Here is a 21,982-nt window from a genome sequence, read left to right as displayed (position 1 = left end):
AAGTGTGGCTGTAGACGAGGGTGAGGTGTAGAAGTAGAATAGGGTGGAGTGCGGCTGTAGACGAGATGTCGAAGGGGATATGAATGAGGTGTATGAGGCCCAGGGGCCATAACAGACTTAGGGCGAGGCACTCACAGTAAACGAATATAAGGCATCATAGCTGACGAAGGAAAGGCACCACATAAAGATGAGGTACAGGCAATGGCGAGGCACTACTTAAAATAAGGACAAGGAACCTCAATAGCCGATAATACCCATGTAAAATACCTTCAACACACTGTAATGTGGCCCAATACTCGATTTCCTTCATCTGGCTCTCCCACACGTGGAAAAATGCAGGTGTGTGGCTATGGACGCGCGTGACTCGTGGCCCCAGAAGCAAACATCACGGAATTTCCTCCTGTTTTATCAGCGTCGGCGAGGACTTACCCTGTCTGTGACCTGGATCATGAAGCGGAAGCCCCTGCGGTGGGCGGGGTCCTCGAAGTCGAGCGTCTGGCGGGCGTAGAGCTGCCCCACCGTGCCCTCTGTACGCATCCCGAAGTGTTGCCAACCCCACCCGCTCTCCTCCACCACCTGCAATACACAGGAAGGGGAAGGATAAGGTAAGGTTAGTCGCTTCCTCGGACTGGTAACAGCTGCTCCTGCTGGATATCATACGTAGTCTTCGTTACAACAACAGGAGGATTGGAACCTGGATACCACGACATATTTACGACATTCAACACCCACCACACATATGTCTGGTAGGGAATCTAACACTAACTTCACACTTGTATATGACACCCTAAAAGTCACCTCACAACAGTGCCAACAGGAGGATTGGAACCTGGAAACCACGACACATACACGACATTCAACACCCACGACACATATGTCTGGTAGGGAATCTAACACTAACTTCACACTTGTATATGACGCCCTAAAAGTCACCTCACAATAGTGCATGATGCCTTAAAATCACTACACATCTGTTCATGACAATCTACACCTTAGGCATTCTTCACCTACTGTGTACCTGTGCATGATGGCACATGACACTAAAGCACGGCACATGACCACACTTGTATCGGTATGACAACACTCAAACATCTGTTTATGTCATTCGACTGTCAACAGTAATATACTTTTCCCGCGACATTCTTAGGTTTATACGATGTTACGAAGAAAACACATGACTACATTTTACAGAACATATAGACCTAAAGGAGGTGGATAAGGCAGTATACTGACCCAGCAGACGACGTCAAACCTGCAAGCAGGATCCTACGTAGGTTAAGACGAGGATCGAAGAGTGGTATCAGAGAAGTGTTGATGAACTGATACTAACAGAACTTTAGATAGAAGAGTGGTATCAGAGAAGTGTTGATGAACTGATACTGTGATATCAGAGAAGTGTTGATGAACTGATACTAACAGAACTTTAAGTAATACGAGAAGCAGTCATACTACACTAACCTAACACACTACATCAGGTATCTTACTAGACCAGTAGATACTTAATAACACACTGCTGTTGTATAGCAGCAAAAAATACTCATGAAATAGAAATTGGAATCGCTGCAAAATATACATTTATCAATACCATCGTTATTAATACCAGCTATACGTCATCACCCATTATAATCATCATTAACATTAGCAGTAAGTGTAGTGGTGTAGTAACCAGATAAACAATGTTGTAAATACATCAAGATCGGTAAAAGTTGTTACATCAGACTAATCTCTTGTGGATGTAGAAGAATATGGTCTACTTAAGAAAGAAAATTTAAGTGTAAGTGCACTGATGTGTGGATTACAAAGCCCAGTCATTGAGAGCGAATAGGTGGATGATAGTGACTTAGTAATGTGGATGACTGAGCCAGTAGATTGTAAAGTAGGTAGCATATCGGATGGATCCAGTAGAGGTAGAAGAAAAGACCTAACCCAGTAGATGAGGAGGTATACTGACCCGGTTGATGAGGAAGGTAAACTGACCCGGTAGATTAGGAAGGTAGACTGACCCGGTAGATGAGGAAGGTAGACTGACCCGGTGAAGATGAGGAAGGTAGACTGACCCGGTAGAAGATGAGGTAGACTGACCCGGTAGATGAGGAAGGTAGACTGACCCGGTAGATGAGGAAGGTAGACTGACCCGGTAGTAGATGAGGAAGGTAGACTGACCCAGTAGATGAGGAAGGTAGACTGACCCGGTAGAAGAAGTAGTTGGAGGTGTCGTGGTCGGCGGTGGAGACCTGGAGGAGGGTGTCGTCCCTGGGGGCTCCGTGGCCCCAGGTCTCGTCCACCTCCACCTGCCACAGGTCGCGGGTCAGGCGAGGTGAGTTGTCGTTCACGTCCACCAGACGCACCACCACTGTACCCGTACCTGGAGTGACATGGATACAGAAGACACCTTCAGTTCCCACGATGATCCAAGAAGATGCACGTAGACACACACACACACACACACCATCCGTCATGCTTGTGTGAGGCGTATCATAAAAAGAAAAAAGAGAACTGGGTCTACCACCAAAGCTTTGAGGGACTAATCACGCTCAATCGTTCCAGCTTAAGCTTGTCCGTTCACGAGATACAGTACCAGTGGAGCAGGTCTCCCACTCTTGTGTCCATGGGGGGGATAATTTGACTCTTGAAAACGCGAGGCTGAAAGGGAGTTGGGTAAAGGGAATAGGGGGGAGTTGAGTCTCTTCACCCTCCCTCCCTCCCTTCCTCATTTGTTTCCTTCACCTCTTTCCCTTCCCTTCCCTTCTCCATCAGCTCGAACCGTCGTGCAATAAACCATCTATCCACACTCCAGTTGTGCGCCCACAATGTGCGTTTATATATCTATTCATGGCGCTCGAAGCTTAATGGAATAATGGCTCTTTTTACAATTAATCACGGCTTACCTTTTCAATGGCGGCGCTGTGGATATATGCTGGAACATACAGTGAACGGAGGTTGTGGAATTCGTATGTGTAATACCATGAATATTCTGATACAGTATATTCATGTTGCGTTTGACAATCCTGCAATATATTCCACCGAAAGTATTTTTCCCTCGTGGGCGTTTGAGGTATATAAATATGCAAGTACGAAAACGCATGCAAGATGTATAAACACATACACACAAACACACACACACATATATATATATTCGCTATTTCCCGCGTAAGCAAGGTAGCGCCAAACAGAGGACTGAGCGTTAGAGAAAAAATCCTCACTTGGCCCCCTTTTCTGTTACCTCTTTTGGAAAAGTAAAAACAGGAGGGAAGGATTTTCAGCCCTTCGCTCCCTCCCCTTTTAGTCGCCTTCTAAGACACGCAGGGAATACATGGAAAGTATTCCTTCTCCCCTGTTCCCAGGGATAAATATATATATATATATATATATATATATATATATATATATATATATATATATATATATATATATACACTGTCTTTCGCATTAATCTATTCGCTTTAATAGGGTGGGTCAAGTCATACGGCCAGCCTCGGCAACATCCAACACACACATATCTCCTCATCCCGCACTGAGTGCATTAAAGCGAGTTATCGACTTCCTCACGTATGAGAACACTGAGGGAATCTCAGGACGAGAGACTGGCCTCACCTAACGCTCACACTTTAATAACAGAAATGATCTTACTGTGAAGGAAAATGGGCAATGCGAAATGCCTTTGGGGACGAGATGTAAGAGACGACAGCCTGGGACTGATGGTGATTATGACTTAAGGTTCCGACACCTAAAACACACACACACACACACACATACACACACTTCCCTCCCCTATATACTTTAAAGGCACCTGCACGAATGTCCTTAGGGAGGAGAGACAATACAAGACCTGATGGTCTATCAGGTCATCATCTCCTGGAGATAAACAGGTCCTTCATGACTGCGACAACGGACCCATCTCCCACCATGAACTCCAGACAGCTAACACCCACGACAATAAACCCCAGGGGGTAGCTGGTATAGACCCGACAACGATGCTCCGTCGTGGCATTCAAGTCCAAATGCTGAGACTTGAATTCTGTCCTCTCACGGTCCTCTGACAAAAAGGACTCGGACTTTTAGAGTTGGATTTTGGACGGATGTGACGCGTCCAGTGAGTAACTGTGTCTAGCATCCAGGGACTCTCATGGCTCGTCATGGTAAGGTGACCATTTGGCGGCCCTTGGAAGGACTCCTTGGCAGCTGGTAAGCCTTATTAGAACCGCTGGCCAGCTGGAAGGCCTCACCATGACCCATGGCCAGCTGGCAGGCCTTACCAATGCCTCTGGCCAGCTGGCAGACCCCCACATTACGACCCCTGGCCAGCTGGCAGACCTGACAATGGCCTCTGGCCAGCTGGCAGACCCCACCAATGCCTCTGGCCAGCTGGCACACCCCACATTACGACCCCTGGCCAGATGGCAGACTCACCCTTGAGGCCGCCGCCGTCCGTGGCCACCACCTGGATGTGGTACTCGGGCGTGGTCTCCCGGTCGAGACAGCAGACGGCGGTGCGGACGAGGCCGGTCTCGGGGTGGACGGCGAAGATGGCCTGGCCGGAGCGCTCGTCCACCACATTCTTCTCGATGGAGTAGGTGAGGTGGGCGTTGGTGCCCTCCTGCTGGTCGTCCGCGTCCCACGCCCACACCACGCCCGCCGACAGGTCTGTGCGGGGGAAGAGGAGGAGAAAGGGCATGCAGGGGGTTAGTAGGGCAAGTCAAGGTGGTACTTCCTTGAGAGATGGCTGCAGGTTAGTACGTTCATGGAAACAGCGTTGAGAACAGAGGGTTAGTAGTACAGTGTACGTGGAGTACTTACGGAGGGGATAGTCGGACCAGTATACAAGCACTACTTACAAGAAGGATGGGAGTGGAAGTGTATATATATACAGGCAGTACTTACAGAAGGAAAGGGAGGGGACAGTGCCTCGGTATATATGCAATACTGACAGAAGGGTAAGTAGTTAAAATGTCATGAGACTGGCAGTACTCACAGGAGGGGCAGTACTCACAGTTCATGGCTCAATGCACTGTCAAACAGACCTTGCAACACTGGCGCGTCAGTATACAAACAGGGAGAGTGGAAAGCAACGATCACGTTAGTACACTTAAGGGACACGGGGCAAGGGTCGTTAGTAGGCAAGACATAATCAAACTTATAGGAGAAATGGGAAGGGGGTGGAGAGGAGTAATACATACTTGAATATATACAGTAACACTTAATGCACAGTGGATATAGAGGGATACCCTAAGTCTTTATAAAGGAAGCACCTGCAAGATATTGGATGGAAAGGGGGTCAATACATCAATATATATATATAACAAATACCAATAGAATAACTACGAAAGTACTTTAGCACACTGATATGAATGCAGTGTGTACAATGAAGTTATCGCGCCAAGACAGTAGCTATTGTGGATGAATGGGGAAAGAAGCAACAAGCAGGGGTAGCATCAAGAACAGCGAGCCATCGGAGGGGGCCAATCATTCCTTCATTTCTTTCCTCTCCCTTCCTAATTTGGAATAGACAATATGCGAAAAAAAATAAATTCTCCTGGGCAAGAGTCGCTTTACTCTGCCAACTCGTTTGGCCCCCCGACATGTCCTGGTAGTTCACTGATACAGTTATCTGCTGTCGGCAGGCGAAAATTCTGGCATGGCTCAACACCGATCCTATAATCAGAAAATAATATATACTCACGCATTCATGAAAGCATCTGTCACGTTCAACTGCATAAATCTCTCTAGGGGTACGGACTTCGTGTGGTATCCGTAAATCAAAACTGCCCGTTTTCTTTGTTCATACTGTTAATTTCTCATCTATTTTACAACTCTTGTATTTAGTTATGACTACGATCGCGTGGAGTATGATTGATATCAGTCTTGCCCTTTGAACAGTCCAAATGAGAAAGTTATCTAGGGCTCACACCAAAGAGGAGGAGGAGGAGGGAAGTGGATAAACCTCGCTCAAAAGCAGACGAGAAGTGAGGTACAAAGGACGAGAAGATCACAGGCATCTGGCACCGTCGCAGCCGAAGAGCTTCGTCGTCTAGTTTAATTGATCAAAGAATGTCTCATCAAAGGTCTGAGAGAACGAACCCCCTCCTCTCAGGTAGGAATATATATATATATACATACACACACACACACACACACACACACACACATATATATATATATATATATATATATATATATATATATATATATATATATATATATATATATATATATATTCTGGAAGGTGTTCTGGAAGGAGGTAAATAGGGAGGTAAATATATATATATATATATATATATATATATATATATATATTCTGGAAGATGTTCTGGAAGGAGGTAAATAGGGTGCGTAAGACAAGGGAGCAAATGGGAACTTCAGTGAAGGGCGTAAATGGGGAGGTGATAACAAGTAGTGGTGATGTGAGAAGGAGATGGAATGAGTATTTTGAAGGTTTGTTGAATGTGTCTGATGACAGAGTGGCAGATATAGGGTGTTTGGGTCGAGTTGGTGTGCAAAGTGAGAGGGTTAGGGAAAATGATTTGGTAAACAGAGAAGAGGTAGTAAAAGCTTTGCGGAAGATGAAAGCCGGCAAGGCAGCAGGTTTGGATGGTATTGCAGTGGAATTTATAAAAAAAGGGGGTGACTGTATTGTTGACTGGTTGGTAAGGTTATTTAATGTATGTATGACTCATGGTGAGGTGCCTGAGGATTGGCGGAATGCGTGCATAGTGCCATTGTACAAAGGCAAAGGGGATAAGAGTGAGTGCTCAAATTACAGAGGTATAAGTTTGTTGAGTATTCCTGGTAAATTATATGGGAGGGTATTGATTGAGAGGGTGAAGGCATGTACAGAGCATCAGATTGGGGAAGAGCAGTGTGGTTTCAGAAGTGGTAGAGGATGTGTGGATCAGGTGTTTGCTTTGAAGAATGTATGTGAGAAATACTTAGAAAAGCAAATGGATTTGTATGTAGCATTTATTGATCTGGAGAAGGCATATGATAGAGTTGATAGAGATGCTCTGTGGAAGGTATTAAGAATATATGGTGTGGGAGGCAAGTTGTTAGAAGCAGTGAAAAGTTTTTATCGAGGATGTAAGGCATGTGTACGTGTAGGAAGAGAGGAAAGTGATTGGTTCTCAGTGAATGTAGGTTTGCGGCAGGGGTGTGTGATGTCTCCATGGTTGTTTAATTTGTTTATGGATGGGGTTGTTAGGGAGGTAAATGCAAGAGTTTTGGAAAGAGGGGCAAGTATGAAGTCTGTTGGGGATGAGAGAGCTTGGGAAGTGAGCCAGTTGTTGTTCGCTGATGATACAGCGCTGGTGGCGGATTCATGTGAGAAACTGCAGAAGCTGGTGACGGAGTTTGGTAAAGTGTGTGGAAGAAGAAAGTTAAGAGTAAATGTGAATAAGAGCAAGGTTATTAGGTACAGTAGGGTTGAGGGTCAAGTCAATTGGGAGGTGAGTTTGAATGGAGAAAAACTGGAGGAAGTGAAGTGTTTTAGATATCTGGGAGTGGATCTGTCAGCGGATGGAACCATGGAAGCGGAAGTGGATCATAGGGTGGGGGAGGGGGCGAAAATTTTGGGAGCCTTGAAAAATGTGTGGAAGTCGAGAACATTATCCCGGAAAGCAAAAATGGGTATGTTTGAAGGAATAGTGGTTCCAACAATGTTGTATGGTTGCGAGGCATGGGCTATGGATAGAGTTGTGCGCAGGAGGATGGATGTGCTGGAAATGAGATGTTTGAGGACAATGTGTGGTGTGAGGTGGTTTGATCGAGTAAGTAACGTAAGGGTAAGAGAGATGTGTGGAAATAAAAAGAGCGTGGTTGAGAGAGCAGAAGAGGGTGTTTTGAAGTGGTTTGGGCACATGGAGAGAATGAGTGAGGAAAGATTGACCAAGAGGATATATGTGTCGGAGGTGGAGGGAACGAGGAGAAGAGGGAGACCAAATTGGAGGTGGAAAGATGGAGTGAAAAGGATTTTGTGTGATCGGGGCCTGAACATGCAGGAGGGTGAAAGGAGGGCAAGGAATAGAGTGAATTGGAGCGATGTGGTATACAGGGGTTGACGTGCTGTCAGTGGATTGAATCAAGGCATGTGAAGCGTCCGGGGTAAACCATGGAAAGCTGTGTAGGTATGTATATTTGCGTGGGTGGACGTGTGTATGTACATGTGTATGGGGGGGGGGGGGCATTTCTTTCGTCTGTTTCCTTGCGCTACCTCGCAAACGCGGGAGACAGCGACGAGGTATAAAAAAAAAAAAAAAAAAAAAAAAAAAAAAATATATATATATATATATATTTTTTTTTTTTTATACTTTGTCGCTGTCTCCCGCGTTTGCGAGGTAGCGCAAGGAAACAGACGAAAGAAATGGCCCAACCCCCCCCATACACATGTACATACACACGTCCACACACGGAAATATACATACCTACACAGCTTTCCATGGTTTACCCCGGACGCTTCACATGCCTTGATTCAATCCACTGACAGCACGTCAACCCCTGTATACCACATCGCTCCAATTCACTCTATTCCTTGCCCTCCTTTCACCCTCCTGCATGTTCAGGCCCCGATCACACAAAATCCTTTTCACTCCATCTTTCCACCTCCAATTTGGTCTCCCTCTTCTCCTCGTTCCCTCCACCTCCGACACATATATCCTCTTGGTCAATCTTTCCTCACTCATTCTCTCCATGTGCCCAAACCATTTCAAAACACCCTCTTCTGCTCTCTCAACCACGCTCTTTTTATTTCCACACATCTCTCTTACCCTTACGTTACTTACTCGATCAAACCACCTCACACCACACATTGTCCTCAAACATCTCATTTCCAGCACATCCATCCTCCTGCGCACAACTCTATCCATAGCCCACGCCTCGCAACCATACAACATTGTTGGAACTACTATTCCTTCAAACATACCCATTTTTGCTTTCCGGGATAATGTTCTCGACTTCCACACATTTTTCAAGGCTCCCAAAATTTTCGCCCCCTCCCCCACCCTATGATCCACTTCCGCTTCCATGGTTCCATCCGCTGACAGATCCACTCCCAGATATCTAAAACACTTCACTTCCTCCAGTTTTTCACCATTCAAACTCACCTCCCAATTGACTTGACCCTCAACCCTACTGTACCTAATAACCTTGCTCTTATTCACATTTACTCTTAACTTTCTTCTTCCACACACTTTACCAAACTCCGTCACCAGCTTCTGCAGTTTCTCACATGAATCCGCCACCAGCGCTGTATCATCAGCGAACAACAACTGACTCACTTCCCAAGCTCTCTCATCCCCAACAGACTTCATACTTGCCCCTCTTTCCAAGACTCTTGCATTTACCTCCCTAACAACCCCATCCATAAACAAATTAAACAACCATGGAGACATCACACACCCCTGCCGCAAACCTACATTCACTGAGAACCAATCACTTTCCTCTCTTCCTACATATATATATATATATATATATATATATATATATATATATATATATATATATATATATATACTTGGTGGGAGCTACCAGCAGGATTTAGCATTAATGAGAGAGGGAACGTTCACAACTGATAACACTTTTGAAATACATTCTAAAAGGTATGGGCAACGTCGAATTCTTCATCATATTAAAAAAAACAAAAGAGACCATAGCCGATTCAAATACATGATTTTCTTTTTAGATATCGTATCAGAACAACTTCAAACATAGGAATCTTTACATGTGCAATTTAATTAAATTCTATCTTCTATAAACAACATCGTCGTCGAATCCATTAAACTTCTCTTTCAGTGGCATATGATTCCTCCGCCTTTGACGAGGAGGAATTCCACCAGCATTAATCATGGAGAAGTGGAGGAATATCTACTTGATCTGTTGGGTCATAATTACTCGACTAAAATCCCTATTACAGATAGGAAAAAAAAAAAAGGAAATGTTATCTAAAATGAGCGTGTATTTGTCTTGATTTCATAAACTGCTCAACGACCAGCTTTGACGACATATACCGTGGTTGCGACCGTCGAGCGTTGGGGCAATCAATTTAAATTGAATAAAGCAAGAGAAAAAAAAAATATTACCAAGATCAGACCAAGTCTCCTGGAGCCACTGATGTGGGATTAGCCCGAGCAGAAACTTGAACCAGTCTGTCTCCGGGCCTTTGAGGGCGACCCAGCCCGAGTTGGGAATAAGAATATTTTAAGGGTAAGAAGTGTGGAGGAGGCAGGAGTAATGGGAATGAGGCTAAACAATGGATCTGGTTGATAGGAAGGAGGCAGAAGTGGATTTTGGTCGAAGCTTATTACCCACCATAAGGTTAGGTTAGAAGTTAGTGCGGAAGGTGAGGGTGTTGTGGTAGATAAATGGCGGAAATACACCTAATAAATGTTAATGAAGTTGAGGTCGGGGAGGGTAGAAGTGGATGATGAAGAAGAGGCCTGAACAGAGGTTAGAATAGGTAAAAGGAGCTGTACATGTGATGCGTTCGGTGAGCCTACTTAGTGGGAGTGTCGGGCAAGTGGGGAGGGATATGGATGAATTAGGTAAACTCGAACGAGGGTTGGCAGATGCTGATGGAATATATATATATATATATATATATATATATATATATATATATATATATATATATATATATATATATATATATATATATATATCAGGTTATCGAATTTCCAGCCGTGAAGCGGATTTTGAGCAAGAAATAGTAAAACAAAAGTCAAAATTTTCAGATTCTCAATCAGTGTGCTACAGTAAGTGAACACGGCTCGTTAGTTTACATGTAAATAACACTATGAAAGATAGAGGTAAACTACAATTAGATAAACAAAAAATGAATCTACATCATTATTAACTGACTTATCCAAAGGAAACGATAAAAAGGGAGGATAATAATCTTAAATTTGGAACACTGATAATCAAAATGGCCTAAAATTTGAACAATTTAAACTTAATCTAATATGACACACACAATAGGGTAAAGTACAATCACAAGTCCCAAAATTAAACAAAAAAAAAGGGCTTTCGATTTGGGACGTAACTTTTCAAGTGCATAGGGGAAATTCATGTAGTCGTGGAGCATGACGGTACATTTCTGGAGCCCGATGGTACCTGTCTTGCAACAACGACGGTACAATCCTACGGTACAGTCCTACAGCACGAGGGTACAGTTCTTAAGCACGACCCCCAGGCATGCATGACCTATGACCTGACCCCCTCAAAGAGGTCGTACCGTCGAACTCACGGGGGTTCGTACCCCCAAACGGTACGTCAAGCTTATGCTCAGGTCGTAACCTGGTGCTCAGCTCGCCAGACGACAATATGCCTTTGACTGTAAGCGCTCGGGAGACTTTACATTTCACCACTCGTGTCGCCAGAGAGAGAGAGAGAGAGAGAGAGAGAGAGAGAGAGAGAGAGAGAGAGAGAGAGAGAGAGAGAGAGAGAGACAATGTCGCTTCCCCGTTTCGTTGACAACCACCACAGCAACAGCGCCTACCACACATCCTCTCTCCACAAAAGGAGGGTGGCGGGGGGCGGCGGCCCAGAGAGACGTGAGGCCCTTTTCTTTACCCGTGAACGAGACAAAGTCTTGTAGGTGGAGACAATACCAGGATAGGAGGAGGAGGAGGAGGAGGGGGACATTCTATCTCATCCCCCCTTAACCCTCGCCTTAAACCTCGGCGCGAGCCCAGTGTCTTGGACACGAGCGCCCGCCCCCCCCCTCCCCCCCCAAGGGGAGGGGGTAGGAGAGAGAGAGAGAGAGAGAGAGAGAGAGAGAGAGAGAGAGAGAGAGAGAGAGAGAGAGAGAGAGAGAGAAGGGTCATATGGTCGGGAGCCAATTACTCCTCCAGGATTCAAGGTCCGCTGCCCCTGCTACCCATCTGCAACACACGATCGACAGCCAAGTGATGTTACTCCTCAGTTCACAGTCGACAGTGAGATGTTCCTGCCCAGTTCACAGTCGACAGTGAGGTATTCCTGCCCAGTTCACAGTCGACAGTGAGGTGTTACTGCCCAGTTCACAGTCGACAGTGAGGTGCTCCTGCCCAGTTCACAGTCGAGTGAGATGTTACTGCCCAGTTCACAGTCGACAGTGAGGTGTTACTACCCAGTTCACAGTCGACAGTGAGGTGTTACTGCCCACTCTACAGTCGACAGCCAACTGCTCCTCAATTTCGCAGTGCCCGGTCACACTTCATCGCAAAATTCCCCACTTCTCGTCGTCAGTTAGTCACTCCACCTCCCTGTGGGCTGGTGGTACTACGGCATACTCCCCTACGAGACGGTGTCTGATGTGGCCACAGGAAACAAAAAGGTTGGGGAAGGGCGGTGACTCGCCTAATTGTATTTGCGTTGACGGTAGCCAGATGGCGGCCCACCTCCTGTTATGGCCCAAGATGGAGTGTCTGGTCTTGTTATTCACTTGACCGAATGCCATAGATCCACAGAATACATGGTATGAGATCACAGGGCCAGTCTCAACCACATTGTGAGGGAGGCTATTTTGGAACCAAGGGTATGTTAACTGGTTGTTTCACCACCCACTCCATATCTATCATGTGATTAGGTAATATATGCCCGTATGTACTTTGCGTGAAAAGTGGGTTCACAAATATCGTATTTTGCTTTCAATTCCCACCGTAGTGTTTAAGACGTACCTGGGAAGGACCTGAACAGAAAATAAGGAAGATCTGGGGAGGACCTGAAGAGAAAATAGGGAAGATCTGGGGAGGACCTGAAGAGAAAATAGGGAAGATCTGGGGAGGACCTAAACAGAAACTAGGGAAAATCTGGGGAGGACCTAAACAGAAAATAAAGGAAGATCTGGGGAGGACCTGAAGAGAAAATAGGGAAGATCTGGGGAGGACCTGAAGAGAAAATAGGGAAGATCTGAGGAGGACCTGAACAGAAAATAGGGAAGATCTGGGGAGGACCTAAACAGAAACTAGGGAAAATCTGGGGAGGACCTAAACCGAAAATAAAGGAAGATCTGGAGAGGACACTTGGGGAAATCTGGGAAGAACTTGGGAAGGACCTTGAAAGACCTTGATAAGACCTGGGGAAGACTTGGGGAAGAGGACCTGGCAAGACCTAAGGAAGACTTATGATGCTTAACATACATGACAATCATCACTATTACCTGTTATGACTTGGTGTATGACTTCGGTTCTCTTCTACGATGAACAAATTAAGTCTCTGATTAAGATTTCAATAAACAACATGAAATTCTACAAGACTAACCATCTATACACACGACCAAGCGTTAGGATCACTGCCTCTACACCAAACGACCCAACCTTCAGCACCAGCTGTTCCCTGGACCAAAAGAACCCCAAACTCCAGCACCAGCTGTTCACTGGACCAAAAGAACCCCAAACTCCAGCACCAGCTGTTCACTGGACCAAAAGAACCCCAAACTCCAGCACCAGCTGTTCTCTGGACCAAAAGAACCACAACCTTCAGCATCAGCTGTTCCCTGGACCAAAAGAACCCCAACTGTCCCCTTGGACCACACCAGCTTCAGACAGCTGGGGCAGCCTGGGGAAGTAAGCAGTAAAGGATGAAGAGAGGTGGTCAAACGAGGTGAGGATGGAGGAGGAGGAGGCGGAGGAGAAGGAGGAGGAGGAGGAGGAGGAGGAGGAGGAGGAGGAGGAGGAGGAGGAGGAGGAGGAGGAGGACAAGGGACAGCCCTTTGAGGCATGGGATGACGGGAGTGGCGCTGGGGGAAAAAAGGGGAGGTTGGCGACGAACCTCAGAAGGTCGAGGAGGAGACGCTTTCCCATAACGACTTTAGCCATTATGGTCTTCGAGGATGGACTGACCTTTACCAGAAAATCGCCTTGGGTAAGTGTCTATCTAATCCAACGGTGTTTTACTAGCGTCCCATCTGGAAGCGACAATGACACCTTGACTTACTCGCAAACGCGGAAAGAAGCACCTGCGACGCTGGGGAAACCTACTGTCCAGGGCTGTGTGGGGAAGTCTGTAAGGCATTGTGAACCCCGCTGGAGCCGCGTTCAATTCCCGAGACACATGGCTGGGAGTGAAGAAATATGGCCCTCGAAGAATCCCCCAAGCCAAGATGTGGAACGCTTCCAGACCCAGAACTAGGGCTTACGGATGGTTCCTCTCTCGCCTTACTGACTGTTAGATACTTCATTCTCGACAATGTTACCATGGCAGCTCCGCTCACATACCTCCTCCACAAGAGCCCTCTAAATTCAGGAGGAAGGAACCCGGAGCAGAAACCTTTCCAGCAGTTGAACCAGACCTGTTAACCATCCATTCTATCTACCCTGGTTCCTGCAGAGATGCTCAAAGGTTCATCATCTATGCACGGAAGGTTAGCTGAGCCGTTGGCAGCCACCCTCCTGGCTCACACCAGCAGGGAGTTGTCTGCGAGAGGGAAATAAAAAGAGAAAAATTGCCCCCGACCACTCACACGGAGGGAACAGCAGTAGTAGTGTGGGGCGTCAGGAGACTCACTGGGTCCTTGCATGGGTATGAGACCGACCACAAACCCCTCGTTGTACAGGAAGCTGTCAAAGTTCCATTGTCCAAGAATGACTTAAGGAGGAGTAGGTGCGTGAGGGGAATGATGTAGTGTTAGTGTGGTGCACGGTGGGTGGATGTGCGGGGTGCAGAAAGGGCGAGCATGGTGAAGAAAGTACTAGTTAAGCGGGTGCAAGGTGAGTAGGGTGAGGTATGTGGGCGAAGGGCTGACGTATAGAAGTTAGTGGGTTGCAGGTAGAGTGAGGTAGGTGAGGGAGAGCTGAAATAGAAGTTAGTGGGGGTGCAAGGAGGGTGAGGCAGATGGGTGGAAGGCTGAAGTTAATGGGGTGAGTGAAGTGAGACAATAGACGTCACAATAAGCTCACCTTCAACCTAGAGGCTCACATGTAGTCAACATGACGTTCCTCCCAGGTAGAGACACAATGTTTACACTTCAGCCCCCATGACCAGTGAGATGAGATACACCTGAACGTATAGGAAGCCCAGACAGAGATTTGTGGGTGAGTTTTGTACCCTGAGCGAAAGGGAAAGGAAAGAGATGGATGTGTTGAACCAGAATGCCTCAGGAAAGTATGTGGTGTAAGGCAGGTTGATAAACCATAAGAATGACAATGCATAGAGAGAATTGTGGTAGACGGCGCAGTCTGCTTGATGGTGCTCTGGCCAGGGTGTGCTGAAATGGTACGAACATATGGAGAAGGTGAGAGAAGAAAGACTGGCTAAGATGGTCTTCGTGGCAGAAGTAAAGGAAGGAGCGGATAAGGGGAAACACATGAGATGAATGGGGGAGTCAAGGAGGCTCTGGGGCATCGTGGCTTGAATATTAAGGAGGGTGAATGGCGTGCATGGGACAATGAATTGGATCGATGTGGTATACACGGGACGATATGCTGTCAGTGGGCTGCATCAGGGGATGTGAAACGGTCAAGGTCAAACATGGAATAGTCTGAGGGGCCTGGCTGTGGATGGATGACGTGGGTTTCACTACATTATGCAAGTCGGTTAGAGAATGGATGTATGCAAATGAGGCCGTTGTTCCTTTGTTCACGACACTACCTCGCTAAGGAGGGGGAGGAAACTTGAGTATATAAAAGTTATTATTAGTATCATTTATCATTATTACATTAAGCAGTATGAAACACCATTAATTATCAGTATATTAGGCAGTATGAATCACGAAAAATTATCATTACATTATCCAGCATGAAACACGTCACTAGTGTTTGCACACCGTCCCATAGTCCAATGAGGTGTGTGTATATATATGATTCATCTCTATGTCTCCGTGATGCTTATGTCTGGCACTTCCTTTGACAGATAAGTCCTCAGCGAGGTTATCTGCAGAGTTTGTACATGTTCATCGACTTGATATCTCCACTGAACAGGCCAGGCTACAGTGTTCTTCAGCGAGGTTATCTGCAGAGTTTGTACATGTTCATCGACTTGATATCTCCACTGAACAGGCCAGGCTGCAGTGTTCTTCAGCGAGGCTATCTGCAAAGTTTGTATATGTTCATCGACTTGATATCTCCACTGAACAGGCCAGGCTACAGTGTTCTTCAGCGAGGTTATCTGCAGAGTTTGTACATGTTCATCGACTTGATATCTCCATTGAACAGGCCAGGCTACAGTGTTCTTCAGCGAGGCTATCTGCAGAGTTTGTATATGTTCATCGACTTGATATCTCCACTGAACAGGCCAGGCCACACTGTTGTGTTGTTTCTCAGAGCTTTAGGTATTATACATCACACGATTCTGGGCCTGGAATATATACACTCTTTTATCTCTCACTGCATTTCATATGTACATTTTTCAATTCCGGGGGTAATATTCTGCACTCTTCCATACCCTGGTGTGTCAACAGGGAACTATTTTCGAGTGCGTACTGGAAACCAAGCTTTTCCAGGCGTGAATTATAATACATACGATTACTCTCTACGAACTGTAGTTTCCTCTGTCGGTGCTGAATTCATCCTTTGCCTTTGAGTGTCACGAACTGAACTGAGGGCGAGATACGATATCCAGTTGAACGTGACCCGTGGTATAAATTGCTCGAGAAGCAAATAATCTTCCTCGCTGACAAGGAAATATTTTGGTCTTCATGAGAGGGAAAAATGTTTTCGCCATGTTTTCCCCACTTTGTAACCCTGTTGACCAAGTTGTCCTGGTGTATAGAGAGATTAACCATGTTGTCCTGGTGTATAGAGAGATTAACCATGTTGCCCTGGTGTATAGAGAGATTAACCATGTTGTCCTGGTGTATAGAGAGATTAACCATGTTGCCCTGGTGTATAGAGAGATTAACCATGTTGTCCTGGTGTATAGAGAGATTAACCATGTTGTCCTGGTGTATAGAGAGATTAACCATGTTGTCCTGGTGTATAGAGAGATTAACCATGTTGTCCTGGTGTATAGAGAGATTAACCATGTTGTCCTGGTGTATAGAGAGATTAACCATGTTGCCCTGGTGTATAGAGAGATTAACCATGTTGCCCTGGTGTATAGAGAGATTAACCATGTTGCCCTGGTGTATAGAGAGATTAACCATGTTTTCCTGGTGTATAGAGAGATTGCTCTTTTCCCCTGTAGTGAGTCAACCTATATATTCTTTACGACTCTTAGAAAAATCTTAAGGATGAGTTATGTCAGTGGAATTGGCCTGTCGTCTTCTGGCTCTGATCTGCCTGCCTTGACGATGGTATGGAGGTCAATTTCAGACATTCTGGGATGACGTTCGACTCCAGGCTACTGTTTGCACAGGAGAGTTAATGCCTGTTTAAACAAGAGAAGAGTCTCAAGTGTCTGGTCCTCTGGAACGAAGCAGCCTTCTCAAAGCCCTGGGATGTGGTGATGGAGGGAGGAGCTATGTGAGACAAGGGGAGAGAGAGAGAGAGAGAGAGAGAGAGAGAGAGAGAGAGAGAGAGAGAGAGAGAGAGAGAGAGAGAGAAGGACTGGAGTGTTTTAGGAAGAAGTCGTATGGATTCTTTTGCCTTTGAGGTGATTTCCCGCTCCTTGAGGACTGAATTGCACTGCGTTTAACCTCACTCATCTCTCTCTACTGTCATCCGTGTACGTTTACTATCTTGATCTCGCTGGGCAAATGGTACGTACTGGAGGTCCTACATTCGAATTTTGCGCTCGAATAAAACCACCTTCAGGTTCAGCCCTCCTTCCGTCTCATTATAATGGCTCCGTTTTCTTCTTTCTCGGTTCTGTATAATGTGAAGGTATGGTCGATGTTTTTTTTCCCCCAGTGCTCTCGACAGGTGTGTTTTCCCTCGCCCAACGGAGCTTTGCTCATATTCCGTTTCCCGCCTCCCATAAAGGAAGCGCCGTTCTCGGTCTAACGTCTGGACTTGAATGTTTTCCTTTGACGCTGTATGTGTCGTTTGCATGCCTAAGAGCGCTTCTGCAGTCATCCATTCCCACACAATCCTCTGGCGTTTTGCAACCACGGGCGATTCCGTATCGTGCCACAAAGCTGTCCAGGATTCATTTCCTCCCACCTTATACTTTTATTGTGGACAAGAAGTGGTGTTGAATTCCCCTTCATGGTGACGCGTTAGGCCGTGTCGGTTCGGATCCACAATTCTCTGTATATCTATTCGATTATGTTCTGCAGCAACGATGAAAGTCAGATCTTTTTTTTAACCGTTTTTCTTCTTTTCCAGTTGATCCTCTTCTCTGCTGAGAAAACGGGAAATTCCGGTAGCACAAATAGTTTCTATATGAGCGGATGTTTATTTATATACCACTTCTAAGTAAAAAAAAAAAAAAAGATCGAAATAATGTGATATTCCAGCCATGTTCAACTTTATCACACATGGGTTCTGGATTTCCAGTCTTAGTACAGGATTCTACATTTTATGACATCTTATACTCTTGAAGTCTTACATCTGGTGGTTTATGAAGCAGCCCAATGACACTGCGAGTTTCCAGAGTCTATAGCTAACGCTCCATTTCATCACTTGAGGAATTCCGTTGTTCTGAGGTTCAGCGAGTCTTCAGCATACAACGCATCTCTTCCACACGTCCCTCTTTCGTATAGGTTGTAAATATGGGACGCCAATCTTACCGTCAGCGTAATCTTCTGGTGTGAGATTCCTTCATGGATGCAAAGACTTAAAGTGTTCGTGAATTTTGTTGGCACTGTGATTCTCACGTCTTTGCAGTGGCTAATGTATAAGACCATCCACATCTTGCTGTCTAGTTCATGGGGGTATTTTTTTTTCTTTTTTTCTTTAATAGTTCCGCTGTTTTTCCCTGTTCAGAATGACGAGGTGGTTTTATTCACCAGAGGCAAGGATGCATGACCCAAGATCCTTCACTTTTTTCACAAAGGCAAGCGAGGACCATATTTTTTCCATTCTGGCTGCTCTCCTTTTCCTTCAAATGCTCTCTTTTTTCTATAAAAATTTCTCTTAAAGGTGTTTATCTATCTTTTATTCGTCTGTTGGCTACACTGGTGGTGTGCATCCTCATCTTCTGAAGGTATGTATCGCGCCGTCCCTACCTAAAGGTGAGCTAGACTGAATGATCAAAGGCGACAACGATTCTCTAGTTATAACTTGCACATTTCCTGGTGGTAGAAATCTACATTGATTTCCCCCCTAAAGGGACATTCGCCATCGGAAAGCACAATCTGTTTTCTAAGGTCGGTGAAATCGACACTGTCTCCCTCCCCTTCACTATATTCCAGTATTCCACGGGCTGCCTACACCCAATGCATAGTATTTACATACTCAACGGTTTCAACTGCTTTCACTCTTCTTTCGTCTCTGCTTCAGTGTTCCCGTTTTCTGCATCTGTCCCCATCACTTCTCTCACAGATTTCCTCACCTCAAACCCTTCCCCCTTCCCTTTCTGTTTCTGGGATCTCTGTCTTTGTATATTCCGATCTCCATCATCGCCTACCCCTCCCTCTCTTCCGTCAACTGTTCTCAAAGCTTCCTCCCGTGTCTTCCATCACACCGACGCCTTGTGAAAGCCACCTCGGACTGAGGTGGGATGTCGAATCTGTCTTTTCCAGCTCTTGCATAAATTCCCAAGTGGAACGAATATGGGTACGTTTTCCCCGTGGTATTTTCTTGTACATGACCTCTGAGCTGGATTGACAGCTGAGTATATCCAAAGACTGAAGTCTTACTATGTGCTCCATGTACGGAGTTTAACTCTCTCGTGTAATCTAACTTTTCACAACAAAAATGTGAGAAAAATAATATGCTGAAGTTACCCCTTGAAGAGCGTTCCATTTACACTTCATTTTATGGTGTATTTCTGTCGTCTTAATTTCTATCCTATCTGTTGTTTATTTCCTCTCCTTCTCCTACTTCTCAATTCTCCCTTTCTCTTTACTTTCCCAGTGACTTGTGGGCGAGACTCACCACCTATGCTGACACGGAACACTGTCAAGTCGTTGGTTGTTTATTTCAGTGTTACTTTACGAGCGGACCGCCAGAAGTGCCGCTGGAATCGCAGCTGGAACGCCAGGAGACACAGCTGTGGTCATGGGCAGGATGTCTGGGTTCGGGCCAGTAACACAGGTCATGAGTGCTCAGCGAACCGGCAACAGTCACGAGCCAGTAACAGTCATGAGTAAATGCAATGAGACGGTCATCACAACACAAGACTACAATATCACCCTTGGCGTCCATCTCCCAACACATTATTAGCTTCCACATAATCGTAAAACACAGGGCTATAACGCCGTGGTCCAGACTGCACCAGGCCTTGATCTTCTCACAGCTCTGGCAACCAGCTGTTTACCACAGCTGTGTGTGTGTGTGTGTGTGCTTCCCTCCCACATCCACACACACACACACGAGACGACATCACCAGCAGCTGTCTGCCACATCAGCTGCATCATGTCTCACCAGATGTCTTCTGCCACATCTGTGCCCCATACTGGCCATCTCCCCGACACCAGATCTTTCCCAGTTCAGTTGTCTTACGTTAGCTGCCTCTCTATGGCACCAGCTGTCTCCTGTCTCAACTCTCCTACTGGCTGTGTCTCTGTAACACCAGCTGTCTCCTATCTCAACTCTCCTACTGGCTGTGTATCGGTAACACCAGCTGTCTCCTATCTCAACTCTCCTACTGGCTGTCTCTCTAAGACACTAGCTGTCTCCTGTCTCAACTTCGTCCAAGCACTGGCCGTCTCTCTGACACCACCATCTGTCTCCGACTTCCACTCTCCCTCTCTCTGAGTGACACCAGCTATCTTCCTAACCACACTTCTCTTGCACTGGCTTAACGTCGGGTGAAGAGGAGCCACCGGGCACCATCCAGACCTCCTCCACCTTTGGTGTTGGTGTTTTAAGACTACCCGGAGAAAGGAATGGAAAGTTTGGGGATTTAAGGTAAAGGCTTGTGTGAGTTAAAGGATGGTGAGGGAGCTTGATTTCCTGGACAGAATACCAGCAGTCAGAGGATGAGTGAGGCAGAAGGAACAGACAGCGAGCTGGGCGGAGGAAGGGGAAATGCGTCAGGGGAGATGCAGTTATTAACTTCACTCACGTATTCTCAAACCCACGTCCAATATGCCTTGGGAACCACGGTCTGGAAATACGTTCCCCCAAGTGTTTCGTAATTTTTCACCACCTCCGAAAGACAAGTAGTCGTTGCTCACTGCGTCACAGGAGAAACCATGAACTAATATAATACCAAAAGTTAATTGGCGGCAAATTTCCCTCTACGTTTCGACCTAGCGTCCTGTCCGGGTATGATTGCTCGATTGCCTTCCGTAAAAATGCACCTCACCGCGCGCAACGGCCCACCACCAACACACAAGTTCCAGAGGGAAAGATGAAAAATAATGCCAGGGTTCAATTCCCACTTGGGAAAATCTGTGCGGTGCGATATTGGCTCTGGTCTTAAAAACATGGAGATTCAGTTGAGCTCTCAAAAAGCCCCATTGTGAAGCAGAGTGGCCAGAGTGGTGTGTTGTGTGTGTGTGTTGCTTATCACCACGGGCAAAGTCCCAGTTTTCAACACACACACACATATATCCCAGACAATTTCGGAGACAGTAATGGACAACAACTGTGCCGGAATCAAAACTTATATATGACAGTAATCCACTGTTCCACACGAGACAGAAAAAACCACCAGGCTCAGCGAGACGCATCCACACAGAACGATCACTCGAGTTTCCATATCGTTGCAGAACTGAAATAGTCGAGCATTTGACCCTCCCACACAACAACAAACTTTATATACCCACTTTGTGACGTGTGTTTTTGAGGTCAATCATCATCATTAAGATTCGAATGCTCATTTCAGGCCACAACAAACACCAGCAATGCCTATGCAATGAAAGGACATTCAACCGCTCTCATCCAGTCCTTCATTGAGGGACTCGTAGGACTGCTACTGGCCTTCAGTGACCCAAAAGTACCAGTACATATGCTAAATGGCTTCAAGACACAGCATGTAGAGGAGACACTTGTTCATGAATTCACTGCGTGATAAACCGATCGAGTCA

At 46.0% G+C, this 21,982-nt stretch overlaps 1 protein-coding gene across 11 annotated transcripts in view; it reads right to left on the bottom strand.

Annotated features, from left to right (window-relative positions):
- Positions 1-21,982, bottom strand: part of LOC139746178 (putative neural-cadherin 2) — a 760,037-nt gene that overhangs the window by 67,424 nt on the left and 670,631 nt on the right. For all 11 annotated transcript variants that reach the window (XR_011712090.1, XR_011712087.1, XR_011712091.1 and 8 more), the window contains exons 10-12: positions 4,411-4,644; positions 2,190-2,365; positions 430-576 (exon numbers count right to left, since the gene is read on the bottom strand). Coding sequence is in view for 8 of the 11 variants with exons in the window: in XM_071657094.1 (XP_071513195.1) it covers positions 430-576; positions 2,190-2,365; positions 4,411-4,644 (557 nt within the window). In the remaining 3 variants the exon portion in view is untranslated. The remainder of the gene's footprint in view (positions 1-429; positions 577-2,189; positions 2,366-4,410; positions 4,645-21,982) is intronic.

This window comes from Panulirus ornatus, chromosome 64, assembly GCF_036320965.1.
Source record: "Panulirus ornatus isolate Po-2019 chromosome 64, ASM3632096v1, whole genome shotgun sequence".
In the NCBI taxonomy this organism is placed as follows: domain Eukaryota; kingdom Metazoa; phylum Arthropoda; class Malacostraca; order Decapoda; family Palinuridae; genus Panulirus; species Panulirus ornatus.
The sequence above is the reverse complement of the archived record's forward strand: the minus strand, read 5'-3'. Positions and strand labels throughout refer to the sequence as shown.